The 15,876-nt window shown below is 36.9% G+C and overlaps 1 protein-coding gene across 1 annotated transcript; it reads left to right on the plus strand.

Moving 5' to 3' along the window:
- Positions 1-691: 691 nt before the first annotated feature.
- LOC114028395 (olfactory receptor 11H4-like) lies at positions 692-1,627 on the plus strand. The gene has a single exon (XM_027842636.1). The coding sequence runs from the start codon at positions 692-694 to the stop codon at positions 1,625-1,627; it is 936 nt and encodes a 311-aa protein (XP_027698437.1).
- The last annotated feature ends 14,249 nt before the right edge of the window (positions 1,628-15,876 follow it).

Consider the following 15,876-nt stretch of genomic DNA (forward strand, 5'->3'; position numbering starts at 1 on the left):
CAAATGTTACATTTAAAGGGATTCTACAGGCCAGTTAGCGTAAGGTAGTTAGGTTGTTCAATAGATTCAGTGTTTGACTTAGATTTATGAAGACCTGAGTTCAATTTTGCCACACTTAACACCGTGACCCTGGGAAAGTCACTTATCTTCAGTTTTCTAATTTGTACAATAGAGATAGTAATAGCATCTTCCTCACTGAGCTATTTTGAGGATCAAATGAGATTTATGAAGGCAAACCCTATATAAATGCTAGATATTATTATTAATACTCTCCTCTCTTCACTACTTACCTGGGAAGGTATCAGTAATTCTCTTGAATGGGTGTAAACGAAAACAAAGGGAGAACCTTTTGTTCATTTTTTTTGTAAAGTATTTAGAACATTCCCCAATTCTTACAGGGGATAAGACTAAATGGTTTCAATAGTCTCTTTCAGAACTAAATTCTACTCAGTGAAAGAGAATCCCCCAAAGTACAAGGCTCTTACTTTTGTTTACAGTAGTCTAGGAACCATTCAGCTTACTTCTTGGTTCAAAGAATGACTTGTAGATCACATGCTAACTTTTCAGAAAAGCTCAGTTCTATTCTTTCCCACTAAGACACTAGATGTCTCTGACTTACTGAATAGGAAACAACAAACATAAAATGATGGGGGAGCTAATCATTCTTGTCCCCCTCACAGGTTAGGAGGAAATGTTCTCAGAGGCCAGGAACGTTTCTCACACAGTAACTGAGTTTATCCTCCTGGGTTTTCCTAGCTGCTGGGAAATCCAGGTGCTAATTTTTTGTCTATTCTCTGTGACTTATATTCTGACTATCCTTGGAAACATGGCCATTGTCTGTGTATACTGGGACTTCCGGCTCCACACTCCCATGTACCTGCTGCTGGTCAACTTCTCCTTCCTAGAGATCTGCTATGTCAACTCTGATGTGCCCAACATGCTGGCCAATTTCCTATCTAAAACCAAAGCCATTCCCTTTACTCGATATCTTCTCCAGTTATACGTCTTTTCCCTGGGTACCACAGAGTGCTTATTTCTTTCCTTCATGGCCTATGATCATTTCTTAGCCATTTGCCACCCACTGCACTACCCCACCATCATGACCACTAAATTCTGCAGTAACCTGGTCATCTTTTGTTGGGCATATGGTTTCCTCTGGTTCTTGGCCCCAGTAGTTCTTGTCACTCAGCTACCATTCTGTGGTCCAAATGTTATTGATGACTTCTTATGTGACTTGGGGCCATTGCTGGCCCTGGCTTCAGCTTGTGTCCCTATCCCAGGGACTGTTCTCATATGTGGCTCCATGAGCTCCCTCCTCATCTTTGCCACCTTCTTCTACATCATTGGATCCCACACCTTAGTGCTGAGAGCTGTACTAGGAGTACCCTCAGTCTCAGGACGGCAGAAGGCCTTCTCCACCTGCTCTTCACATCTGGTTGTGGTTCTTCTGTTTTATGGCTCTGTCATGATGACATATGTGAGTCCAGGCTCAGGACGAGCAGAGGGGATGCAGAAATTCACTACTCTGTTCTACTCTGTGATGACCCCTCTCTTCAATCCCCTTATTTACAGCCTCCGAAATGAGGAGATGAAGGAAGCCTTGAAAAAAGTTCTAGGAAGAGCTTGAGAACTGCCTATTGCCATTAATAGGCAATCCCAAAGGACATTTTTATTCTTTCATCCAGACCTGTGATTTCATCACTGTGGGGTGTTTCTTGGTATGGAAAATCCTTTTTCTGATACATATCGGCAGCTCATTTATAACTTATGGTGTTAGAGAGTTGTCTGGAGACATTGAGAGTTAAATGACTTGCCCATTGTTATTTAACTAACATGTGTCACAGATAAGACTTCATCTTGGGATATACTGAATCCAGGAATGGAGCTCTTCAATAATAACAACAATAACAATAACAATAATAATAATAATAATAATAACCAACATTTATATAGCACTTACTCTCTGTCAGGTGCTATGCTAAGCACTATTATTATCTCATCTAATCCTCACAACAACCCTAGGAGATAGGTACTTATTGTTACCCACATGAAGAAACTGAGACAATTAAGTGACTTGCCCAGGGTCAAACAGCTAGTAAGTATTTGAGGCCAGATTTGAGCTCAAGTCTTCCTAACTCCAGGCCTAGTACTCTGTATACTATGGCACCACCTAGCTGTCTCTTTCTTCTGTCCATGCTGTCTCTCAACTCCGAGACAAATTCAAATACCTCATCTGTTAGGTGAAGGATAAGAGGATCAATGAGCAAATGTGGCCCGCCATAGGAAAGAAAAATCTAAACAGTACCTCCTGAGATTCCATGTACGCATCACTGACAGCTCTATATTTGGAGAAAGAAGATTCCCCAGGTACTAACTGCACCTATATGTTCTGGGAGAATTGAACCTGATTTGTAATATTTGGCTCACGTGTCCACCTTGGCCCTTCTATATGCATTCTCACATATCATTGAAATAGCGTTCATTTGTGCATTTCTTCTGGAGGGTCTAAATAAACTACACAATGCCCTGTTTTCGTTTTCCCTATGGACACTAATGGTGAAGAGAAAGACTTTCAAGAGAAAAATGGCACCACTACAAGGAAGGACTAGATCACCCATTAGCTACTAAGCAGTTCAACAAATACTTTTTGTTATATCCCTACTAGCAATCTGAAGAATGTTTCCAGTTGCCATCCTTTCACCTGCACCTGAGCCTGCTGAGAACAAGAGGAAGTCATAGACTAAATATAAGCTCCTGGAAGGCAGGGTCTATTTTGCTTTTGTATTTTTATCTCCAGTATCTGTAACAGGTCTTTGTGCATAGTCAGTACTTTATGTTTGTTGAATGGAAACAAATGGATTCTAATACCTTCTGTAACTCCATTCTATTGTTAATAAACTTCATCCAAGACATTTTCCTCCATTCCTTCTATATTCTGGCATTCATGAAGGCCTGACTTCTCTGAGAAGACATTTCAACCTTCATTTTTCTCTCTAGGAATCTTTTATGTACCTTGACATGCTAGAGCAAGAGTAGTAAACATACCCTTTCTTCCCCACTTCCATTTCCATGTCCTCATTCTGCCATCATCACTCAGCAAACTTTCCTTGGTAGTTTGTGCCATCCAGATATATCACCCTTACCAAACTGGCAGCTGTCTACAACTATAACTACAACAGGTTCTTTCCCTCCTTTCTCAGGTTCAACACTTGATTCAGTCTTCCCCTCCACAATAACCCAGGCCCTTCTATCCCTCTTGCCTGTAGGGCAAAATACAAAACTCTTCTCTTTGGCATTTAAAATTCTTTACAGTCTGACTCCAGTCTACCTTTCCAAGTTTATTACCTTCCCTTCATGAACTCTACATTTGAGTCAAACTGGTCTACTTGCTACTCCCAAATAAACTATTTTTCATCTTCTATCTGTGAAATAATATTTGTAAAAGCATTTAACATAGTTCCTAGTCTATTGTAACCTCCACCTAAATGCTTATTCCCTTCCCCTTCCCTAAGCTGTATCCCATGGCTAGAATGTATTCCATCCTCATCATTAATTTATAGAATTCTAGCTTTCTTTAATGTTCAACTCAGGTGTCACCACTGTCTTTGTGAGCCTATCTTGGTTTGTTCAATGACTATTTCCCTCCTCTCCCCCTACCCCCAAGAAATTACTTTATATTTCTTTAGCTATATAACATGTTGCCTCCTACCAATCTTCTTGAGAGCTGAGCCTATTTTATTTCTGGCTATGTATCCCCAGCAAAGTGCCTACCCATGCTGGCCACTCAATCAATGCATGTTGAATGAATACTCAGAACATTCCAATGGACAAGCTTATTGGAACCTTATAAAATAAATAAAATAGGTGTGGTTTTTCACCTGAAAAGCCAGAAACAGCTTCCAAAATGGGAAAACAAATCCCCCAAAATATTTAAAGGCTTAAAAATTAGTATTTAAAGCTTCTTATCCATGAATAATAGGTAATCATTTTAATTTACTGCAAAAGCATTCTTTTCAAATATGAGTCCTGAAACCTCTAGCTGCCTAAGTCCTTGCCTTCTACCAGGCTTACCTAAGTGAATGAATAAGGGATCTGTAGGTATTACCAAGTTTGTAGCTGATATTGATTTTGCAATACAGTCATCACTGCCCAGCCTTTTGGTGTTCTCTGTGCCTAATACCTCAGACAGTTTGGAGCACAGCCAAATACACAAGCATCCTTCACAGTTTCACCAAGCACAAGAGAACACAAATAAAGACTAAAGGAAAATCGAGGCAAGTAACTACTCCCTCCCCAAAGATAGACTACTTTTCCACAAAGAGAGCCAATACAATCAACTCTATAGTGACAATTTGAAGGCCAATTGAGAAACCAATCCAGAGATTCTGGATTTCCTTATTTTTAATATATTGTCTGAAGGCAGTCTAGGAATGGGAAAAAGGTCATCTCCCTTGTTAACAACATTAGTTCAATCAATTTACCTCACTGGTTGTGATGACACCAAAGTGACTTGACAATGGAAGCACCATTAGAAGCATTCACTCTAGGAGTGTCTAATATTGATCTTTTTAGATACACTTTGGGAAGATAGGACAGATCAGCAACATGAAAAAGGAGTCATTTTGTGTTCACCTAAGCTAATGAAATGGAATTGTCTGGCATTGCTATATCCAGTAACATAAAGCAAATATATTCTCACCAAAAATGAAAAATTAAAATTAAAATCCCCTTACTGGTAAGATTATGTTATATAAAAAGAGCAAAGAATTTAAAAATTTAAACATAATCTAATGTAATTTTAGTGATCAGGATTGGTAAAAAAAAAAGAGAGAGAGAGAGATATGAGAATGCGCATCCCTACCCTCTTTGCAATTATCTAGAACTATGAATGTGAAACACTGTTAATGTTCAATTCAATGGACACATTGGTTAGTTTCACTGAATCCCTTTTTTACTCTTTCTTTTTTAGTCTTTGCTCTAAGGGATAGTTCTCTAGGTGGAGTTTGGAGGAGATAAATTCAAAATTAAGTTGATACAACAGTAGATATCAATACATTTTAAAAGAACAAAAACATTAGCTAAAATGGGTATTGACTATTCTAGGAGATGTTGTAATGAAAAAGGATTTTGCTCCCTTTGATATTCATAATATTTTGTACATTTTGTGTTTCCTAGTTATACTTTCCAATGATTTCATGGAACTAGAAAAGTGAGAGAGATCTCAGCATCATCCATTCCTGCATATATCTGATAAGAAATTCCATCTATAAGATCCTCATCAATCAGTTACCCAGTTGAAGCTTAAATATCTCTATCAATACAGAACTCACTGCTTGGCAGTAAAGTTGGATCCACTTAGGTCCAATGAGAAAGGAGCCTTTCATTGTTCTGAAGTTTTTCCTTATATTGAGTCAAAATCTGCCTCTTTACACTGTTGACCCTTTGTTCTTAGTTCTGTCCTCTGGGACCAAACAGAACAAGTCAAATCTTTGCTTTACATATCTACTTTACAAATACTTAAGCAGCCATAATCATGCCCTCCCACTAAGTCTTCTCTTCTCTTCTAGAGAAGTTTTTCAGCAAAAGAAAAAAGGTTTTGCAGAAGTTCAATCATGTTTAAGACCCTCTCTACCTTTACCTCTTTAGTGATGTTCAACGCAGAGCAACATGTTGATTAGAATTCAATGAATATAGGTAGATAACATGGATAGAGATAGATAGAGCATTTAAGTGTTTACTATGTGACGGATGTTGTGCTAAGTGCTGGGAATACAAGTAGAAGAAAACTAGATGACCTTAACCTCAAAAAGCTTACATTCTAATAGTGGCAGGCAAAACATAAAGAGGAGCTGGAAAAGGAGTCCAGTAGAAGGAGAATACCTGTATAGGACAAGACAGTTGATAGGGAAGAGGAGCAGTCCAGAGAGTGAGATGAGTTGTAAGTGAAGTTAGTTGCATGGCTGGAGCCTCTGAAGAAATGGCAAAATCTCAAGCCAGGATTCACCAATCAGGAGAGCAGACCTCAAGGCAGAATCATCCCTTTAGGAGGGCAAGTCAGTGGAGAGGGAGGGAGAGTGGCCCAAAAACATATGGCACCAAAAACAATGTTATATCCAGTAAGCAGTTAGTGATATTAAGAGATACTGTTGAAAAAGCAATAGTGCCCTTTCTTTCTTCTTCCCTCCACATAATTGCCAAACCACAGTTTCATTTTACTCAATATTTATTTAAGTAATCTTGGACAAGCAACTTAATAGCTCTGGGTCTCATTTTCTTTTGAAAAATGAGTAAGCTGGATTTACTCCCTAACTTACGTTCTGAATTTTTGTCTAATCTTTGACTTTTTGACTCTTGGTCCCACATTTTATTGTCTTCTTTTGATTGATACTCTTCCTCTTTCCTTCCAACTCTTTCTATTTGTACTTTTCATTGATTTAGAGTTAGAAGAAACTTTAGAAACCATCTATTCAAAACCCTTCATATTATAGATGAAGAAAATGAGGGTCAGAGAAGCTAAGTAGTTTGCCCAAATTCACATTGGTTATAAGTGACAGAGGCAGGAACTTCAGGACTCCTAAATTCTGGTCCCTCTATTTGTAGCATTACATGATATCAGATTTGGAAGTGTCCCCACAGGTTCTACATTTCCAGCTAAGTTTTCATTCAACTTCCACTAAGTTACCTTCATTGTAATAAACTGACTACCCCTTGAAGCAGCCTCTTCTATTTTGGGACATCTCCAATTCTTAGTTCAACTTAAATTCAACTCAACAAATTTTCAATTGCCAACAATGTACAAAGCATTGTGCTGGGACCTGACAATAGAAAAACACAGACCAAATAGTCTCTTCCCTCTAGTATTTTATACCGGGGGTAGGAGGTGAGAAGAGGAGCAGGATACAAAAAAATAAACAGCTATATAGGGTCACAGGGGGGAATGATGTTCAAAAGATAGTTTTTTGTACTATCAAAATTTATTTGAGGAAAGAATTGGGAGACTCTGGACATAACCAGCACTGATTAACATAACTAAAAAAAGAGGAAAAAAATGATGCTATATTAACAGATAGAAAAAGGAATGATTAGTTTCAGGGGAGCCTTGCACAGAGTGCATGTTCAATAGATGCTTGCCTAATTAAATCATGTTTTAGAATCATTCTAGAGATTGGACCCCAGGGAGGATAGGTACTCAAGGAAAGGAAGTGATGGCACAATTTATCCACTAGTACTATTCTTATTGAGACAACAAATTAAGTTCTAAAGGAGAAAGGTTGGAACAGGAAGTAAAAGAGCTTACTTTTCTATTTGCTCCTTTCTCTATCAAATACACTGGGAAATCTTCACACCAATGTCATTACACTCCTCTCTTTGCTGTATTCTTTACAGAAACTCAATGGTACAAGATTAGGAGACTGGAAATGAGAACTATGTGACTCCCTACCTTGTTCTGGGAAACAAAGGATTGTAACCAGTAATTTAACCTGACAAAAAATAACCAAGATGCTTCCTCCTCTCCAGCCTTTCATTCCTAGCTTCTTTACTGGCCAGTTTGCTATTCCATGTAAGTGGTTGTAAGGTCTGGAATTCCCCCACCTAGGGAATCCTGCATCTCCCTCCCAAACAGTGGGACAAGTTTGATACTGAAGGAAGAGGCCTAGGAGCTCCAGATTGATTATAGATAGTAATTTAATCAATTATTATAACTGCTTACAAATGGGGTAATCTGGGACGGCTGCCAGACAATTCAATGGATCCCTGCAAAGACCCTAGGAAAGCCCAGAGATAATTACAGAAATCAAACAACGGGAGGTAGAGCCATAGAGTATATTGTTACTGATTGGTGGATATTTTAGGTTTCCTGCTTAGTAATGAGCTTGGATGTTAAGCCAATATTATTCCCAAACAGAGGTTTGTGTATTGATCATGTATGGTCATAAACATGTCACTGTGTCCATGATATGGTTTTCATCAGTCACAGTATCTAAATTATGACTCAGTGTCTAAAATATGATTCAGTATTTAAATTATGATTTTTTTAACAGGTCACTATGTCCAGGCTTCCACCTTTCACAGAGTTTAAGTTTATGGCTTTTCCGTCTTACTGTATATTATGGCTTTCACCAGTCAGGACTCCACAATGCTGCCAGTGATTAGAGCAGATAAAATAACTTTTTACTGCCAGGAAATGGGAAAAATATCACTGGTAAACAGTGATACCTAGAGAAGTTTTGGCTTCTTGTGAGAGGACATTCATCTGACAGACTCTGATTCCATTTCTGAAGGACGTAGTAGAAGAAATATTGGAGAACTAGATGCAAGGTTTCACTATCAGAAGGCACTTGGAATTCCATTTACTAAGGCACTTTAAAGAGACTGATTCTCACATCTCACAACTCTTTCCATTCATCCAGAATTTGCCTTAAAGGGTACTGAAGGTAGCTAAGAGTCCTTCAACTATTTAATTCTTTAGTAGAAGTAACCTGGCCTGCAGAGATCCAGGAGTTTTCTGGCACTAGCTACTAAACATACCCATAATGAAAATTTCAGACTTCCAAGAATACTTTGTGGTCCAGAATCTTCTCTCTTTTCCCTAATGTTTTGGGTGAAAAGTTAAAGGAGCTGATGATCAACGAAGAAGCTGAAAGGTTCTAAGATCCAACTTAGGGGAATCAGGAAAGGAGAAAGGAAAAGAAAAAAGAAGATGATGAAGAGAAAACAAAGAAAAAAGGTGAAGAAGAGAAAGAAAAAAAAGAAAAGAGAGGAATTTTGGAAAGTTCTTAGTGACTATCAAATCCAGCTTCCTCATTATATATCTGAGGGAACCAAGGGAATCAAGATCAGGTACACCTTGCCTGATCTTGCAATTAGCATGTACATAACACTTTAAGGATTGAAAATCATTGCATATATCTCATTTGATCTAATGAAGAGCTATTATTACCCCTGGTTCCCAGAGGAGAAAACTTAGGGCCACATCAGGGCTACCAAGGTTCTGAGGCAGGAGCTGAACTCAGTCAAGTCTTCCTGGTTCCAAGTACAACTTGAAATCTGCTGTCACCTAGAGTCCTGAGTCCCCTGATCAGAGCTCCTTCTCCCCCTCTAGAATCCTGAGTCTCCTATCAACAAATCAGGAAACATCCTAATCACAGGAAGGCCTCAGGCATTGTGCCTACTTTCATACACTGCTTGACAAGGTGTCTCTTCTTTCTTAGTCCAAAGTGGTGAGAGTATAGAAAAAATTTTTTAAAAGCTCTTTAGAGATATTAAAAGTGTATCTACATCCATTGAATATACGTGTTTTATAAAAAATATTGTTCTTCCTCAAAAAGAATTAGTTTTTAAATCATGTTGTTCTCTCATTATATGGGCAATTTACTTTTTTGAAATAATGGGGGCAGCTAGATGGTGCAGTAGATAGAACAAGGGCCCAAGGTCAGGAGGACCTGAGTTCAATTCCGGCCTCAGACCAAATACTTGACACTTACTAGCTGTGTGACCCTGGGCAAGTCACTTAACCCCAATTGCCTAAAAAAAAGAAAGAAAGAATACAAAATATAGCATTTATCACATCTTTTTAAAAACTACACTGAGTGAATCCAAGATGGTGGAGAAAAGCCAGGAAGCTGCTAGAGCTCTCCTCAGTTTCCCTTGGAAACAACATTAAATCAAGCTGCTAAATGGATTCTGAAGTGACAGCACCCACAAAAAGATGGAGAAAACAATTTTCTAGTTTAAGACATCTTAGAAGGACCTCAGGAAAGGTTTGTCTCACTGGGGTAAAAGGGGAACACAGCCCAGTGCAAGTAGTGTGTGAGCAAGCCAGCAGAAGGAGCTTAGCCACAGCACAGATCAGCAACCCAGGCCCCAGGTCCTGGTTCCTCAGGCTAGCAATACAGCAGGCCAGCTGTGAAGCCTTCAGCCCTAGCATAGAAGGCAAACTGCCAGCCCTAGAACTTCCAGAACAACAGGCATGACTAGGCCTAGGTGCACCCTAGTGCAGTGGGCAAGCCACCAGCTTCTGAGGCCCCAGGCAGAAAGCCAGTGACCAAGTCCCTGGCACCCAGAACAACAAATTTGGGACAGTGCCCCCCTGTGGTCCAGGAGCAGAGCTCAACTTTAAAAGTCAAGAAATAGGCTAGAAAATGAGCAAAAAACAATAAAGAGCCATAACCATAGAAAGCTATTGTGGTGACAGGGAAAATCAAAACACAAACTCAGAAGAGGAGAAAAATGTTAAAAATGCTTATATCCAAGCCTCAAAGGGGAATGAGATGATCTCAAGCCCAAATTGTCCTCTTGGAAGAGTTCAAAAAGATTTTAAAAATCGAATAAAAGAGGGAGAAAAAAATTAGGAAATGAGACTTATGCCAGAGAGAGTCAACAGTTTGGAAAATAAAAGACAAAAATTTATTGAAGAAAACAATTTCTTAAAAAATAGAATTGGCCAAATTGGGGAAAATTCACTGAAGAATACAACTCTTTAAAAAGTAATATTGGCCAAATGGAAAAGGAGGTACAAAGGATAACTAAAGAAAATAATTCCTTAAAAATTAGAATGTGGGGGGCAGCTAGGTGGCACAGTGTATAGAGCTCTGGCCTTGGAGTCAGGAGGACCTGAGTTCAAATCTGGCCTCAGACACATAACACTTACTAGCTGTGTGACTCTGGGCAAGTCACTTAACCCCAATTGCCTCATAAAAAAAAAATAAAAAAATCAGAATTGGGCAAGTGGAAGCTAATGACTCTATGAGACATTAAGAATCTGTCAAACAAAACCAAACGAATGAAAAAATAGAAGAAAATGTAAAATACTTCATGGGAAAAAACAACTGCCTGAAAAATAGATCCAGGAGATCCTAAAATGAAAACTACAAGGAATATTGCATCCAGATTCCAGAACTATCAAGTCAAGGAGAAAATACTGTAAGCAGCCAGAAAGTGATTCAAATATCAAGGATTATACAGGATTTAGCAACTTCTACATTAAAGGATCAGAGGGCTTGTAATATGATATTCTAGAAGGCAAAAGAGCTTATATTACAACTAAGAATCAACTACCCAGAAAAAAATTTAGCATAATTTTTCAGGGGGAAAGAAGGACATTCAATAAAATAGGGGCCTTTCAAATTTTCCTGATGAAAAGATTAGAGCTGAACAGAAAATTAGATCTTCAAATACAAGACTCAAGAGAAGCATAAAAGGATAAACATAAAAGAAAAAAAAAACATGTTACTCAATAAAGTTAAATTGTTTGCATTCCTACATGGTAAGATGATACTTGTAACTCTTAAGAACTGTATCTCTATCAGTACAATTAGAAAGTGTGTACATAGACAGAGGGTAGGGGTATAAGTTGACTTTGATGTGATGATACAAAAAATAAAGTCTGAAAAAAAGAATTGTGCTGGAAGAAAAGGAAAAGGGAAGGCAGAATGTGGTAAATTAGATTGCATGAAGAGACACCAAAGACCTATTATAGCAGAGGGATAGAAGGGAGAGGATGAGCATTGTTTGAACCTTACTCTCATCAGATTTGGCTTAAAGAGGGAATAACATACACACTCAGTTGGGTATAGAAATTTATCTTACTCTAAAGAGAAGTAGGAGGGTAAAGGGAAAAGAAAAGGGAGGAGGGCTGACAGAAGGGAGGCAAATTGAGGAAGGTGGTAGTCAGAGGCAAAACACTGGTGAGGAGGGACAGGGAGAAAGGAGAGAGAAAGAGAGAGAGAGAGAGAGAGATAAACAGGGAAAATAGGATGGAAGGAAGTACATAGTAATCAAAACTGGCTGTGAATTGGATGAACACTTGAATAAAACAGAAGTAGATAGCAGAATGGATTAAAAGCCATAATCCTACAATATGTTGTTTACAAGAAACACATATGAAGCAGAGAGAAATGCAGAGAGTAAAAACAAAAGGCTGCAGCAGAATGTATTATGCTTCAGCTGAAGTAAAAAACAAAGCAGGAGTAGTAATTCTGATCTCAGACAAAACAAAAGTAAAAATAGGTCTAATTAAAAGACATAAGGAAGGAAACTACATCTTGCTAAAAGGTACCATAGACATTGAAGTAATATCAATATTAAACATATATGCACCAAGTGGTATAGCATCCATATTCTTAGAGGAAAAGTTTAATGGGTTACAGGAAGAAATAGACAGTGAAACTACACTAGTGGGGGATCTTGATCACCTCTCTCAGAACTAGATAAATCTAACCACAAAATAAGCAAGAAAGTAGTTAAGGAAGTGAATAAGATTTTAGAAAAGTTAGATATGATAAACACCTGGAGAAAACTGAACCAGAATAGAAAGGAATATACCTTTTCTAAATAGTGGTGGTACATGGCACCTCATAAACTAAATAATCTAATCCTAAAGAATGAGTGGGTCAAACAATAAATCATGGAAACAATAATTTCATCAAAGCAAATGACAGTAATGAGACAACATACCAAAATATATGGGATGCAGTCAATGCAGTATTTAGGGGAAATTGTGTATCTCTGAATGGTTACATGAATAAAATAAAGAGCAGATCAATGAATTGGGCATGCAACTAAAAAAGCTGGAAAAAGAACAAATTAAAAATCCCCAATTAAACACCGAATTAGAAGTTCTGAAAACTGAAGGAGAGATTAATAAAATTGAAAGTAAGAAAACTATTGAACTAATAAATAAAACTAAGAGCTGGTTTTATGGGGAAAAAAACAATAAAATAGATAAATCTTTGGTTAATTTGATTAGAAGAAAGAAGGAAACCAAATTACAAGTATCAAAACTGAAAAGGGTGAATTCACCACCAATGAAGAGGAAATTAAGATAATCTGACAATCTAAGTGAAATGGATGAATATTCACAAAAATATAAATTGTCCAGATTAACAGAAGAGGAAATAAAATACTTAAACAACCCCATGAAATTGAACAAGCCATCAATGAAATCCATAAGAAAAATCTCCAAGGCCAGATGGATTTACAAATGAATTCTTCCAAACATTTAAAGAACAATTAATTCCAATATTACATGAACCATTTGGGAAAATAGGCAAAGAAGTAGTCCTACCAAATTCCTTTTTATGACACAAATATGGTGCTGATACCTAAATCAGGAAGAGCCAAAACAGAGAAAGAAAATTATAGACCAATTTTCCTAACGAATATTGATATACAAATTTTAAATAAAATATTAGCAAAGCGATTACAGCAGCTTATCATGAGGATTGTAAACTATGACCCGGTGGAGTTTATACCAGGAATGCAGGACTGGTTCAATATTAGGAAAACTATCAGCATAATTGACTATATCAATAACAAAATTAATAGAAATCATGTGATTATCTCAATAGATGCAGAAAAAGCTTTTGACAAAATACAGCACTCATTCTTATTAAAAACACTAGAGAAGAGCTTTCCTTAAAATGATAAGTAGTATCTATCTAAAATTAGCAATAAGCATTATCTATGATGAGGATAAGCTGGAAGCTTTCCCAATAAGATCAGGGGTGAAACAAGGATACCCATTATCACCACTATTATTCAATATTGTACTAGAAATGTTAGCTTTATCAGTAAGAGAAGAAAAAGAAATTAAACTAGGGAGAAAATTGAACTGTTACTTTTGGAGATGATATGATGGTATGCTTAGAGAATCAATTAAAAATTACTTGAAATAATTAACTTCAGCAAAGTTGCAGGATATAAAATAAACCCACATAAATAATTGGCATTTTGACATATTACTAACAAAGTCCTGTAGCAAAAGATAGGAAGAGAAATTCTATTTAAAATAACTAACTGTAGACATTATAAAATATTTGGGAGTCTACCTGCTAAGACAAACCGAAGAAATATATGAACACAATTGCAAAACACTTTTCACACAAATAAAGTCATATCTAAACAATTATAAAAATATCAATTGCTCATGGGTAGGCCAAACTAATTCAATAAAAATGACAATTCTACCTAAATTAATGTGCTTATTCAGTGCCACACCAATCAAACTACCAAAAACTATTTTATAAAGCTAGGAAAAATTACTAATGAAATTCATGTGGAAGAACAAAGGGTCAAAAATATCAAGGAAATTAATGAAAAAAAAATGCATAGGATGGTGGCCTAGCCATACCAGATCTAAAACTGTATTATAAAGCAGAATCATCAAAACTACTTGGTAATGGCTAAGAAATAGAATGGTGGATCAGTTGAATAGGTTAGGTATACAAGACATAGTAGTAGATGACTGTAGCGATCTACTTTTTGATAAACCCAAAACTCCAGCTTCTGGGATAAGAACTCACTGACAAAAACTGCTGGGATAACTAGAAAATAGTATTACAAAAACTATTCATAGATCAATATCGCACACCATATACCAAGATAAGGTCAAAATAGTAGATTTTGACATAAAAGTGGACACCATAAACAAATTGGGAGATCAATGAATAGTTTATGCATCAGATCTATGGAGAAGGGAGGAATTAATGACCAAACAAGAGCTAGAGAACATTATGAAATGCAAAATGGATAATTTTAATTACATTAAAATTTAAAAGATTTTGCACAAACAAAACCAATACAACCAAGATTAGAAGCAAAGCAAAAAGCTGGGAAACAATTTTTATAGCCAGTGTTTCTGACAAAGGCCTCATTTCTCAAATATATAGAGAACTGAGTCAAATTTATAAGGATACAAGTCATTTCCCAATTGATAAATTGAGCCAAAGGATATGAACAGCCAGTTTTCAGATGAAGAAATTAAAGCTATCGTAGTCATATGAAAATGTTCTAAATCATTATTGATCAGAGAAATGAAATTAAAACAACTCTAAGGTACCACCTCACACATATCAGATTGGCTAATATGACAAAAAAGGAAAATAATAAATGTTGGAGATGTGGGAAAATTGAAACACTAATGCATTGTTAGCAAAGTTGTGAACTGATCCAACCATTCTGGAGAGTAGTTCGGAACTATGGCCAAAGTGCAATTAAACTATGCATACCCTTTGACCCAAAAATACCACTGCTAGTTCTATATCCCAAAGAGATCATAAAAATGAAAAAAGAACCTATGTGTACAAAAATATTTACAGTAGTTTTTTTTTCTTTTTGTGGTGGCAGAGTATTGGGAATTGAGGGGATGCCCATCAATTGGGAAATGGCTGAACAAGTTTTGGTATATAAATGTAATTGAATACTGTTGCACTATAAGAAATGATAAGCAAGTGCATTTCAGACAATCCTGGAAAGACTTACATGGACTGATGATGAGTGAAGTGAGCAAAACCAGGAGAATATTGTACACAATAAGAGCAACATTATGTGATGATTGATTATGATAGACAATTGGCTCTTCTCAGTGATACAATGATCCAAGACAATTCCAAAAGACTCATGATGGAAAATGCTATCGAATCCAGAGAAAGAAATATGGAGTCTGAATGCACATCGAAGCATACAATTTTCACTTTTTTGTCCTTTGGGTGGTCCTTTAGTTTTTTGAACACTATAGTATTCCCGTAACTCACAGTTACACAATATCACAAGAACAAACAAAAAAAGAAAAAAGATGAATTTCTTTTGTTTGACTATGCATATTTGTTACAAAGGTTTTGTTTTTTACTTTTTTACCAGGAAGGAGGTGAGAGAGGAAGAAGGATGAAAATAAATGCCTAACAATTTTAATTTTTTAAAATGGGTTTTTGGTTCAGGGAGAATCTTCAGGTCATTAAAAGAACAGAGGAATTTCCCAAAGTTGATCTAGTTCACTCTTCCCCTCCAGTTCAATTCTAAGCAAGGATAACATGTGCAGTGTCCAGTGTGCGTGCACATACACACATACACACACACACACACACACACAAACACACA

The sequence above is a fragment of the Vombatus ursinus genome, unplaced genomic scaffold (assembly GCF_900497805.2).
Source record: "Vombatus ursinus unplaced genomic scaffold, bare-nosed wombat genome assembly UNPS02014880.1, whole genome shotgun sequence".
Classification (NCBI taxonomy): Eukaryota; Metazoa; Chordata; class Mammalia; order Diprotodontia; family Vombatidae; genus Vombatus; species Vombatus ursinus.

Excerpts from the sequence above, each read along its gene's own strand:
- LOC114028395 (XM_027842636.1), top strand. The coding sequence starts at position 692 with ATGTTCTCAGAGGCCAGGAACGTTTCTCACACAGTAACTGAGTTTATC.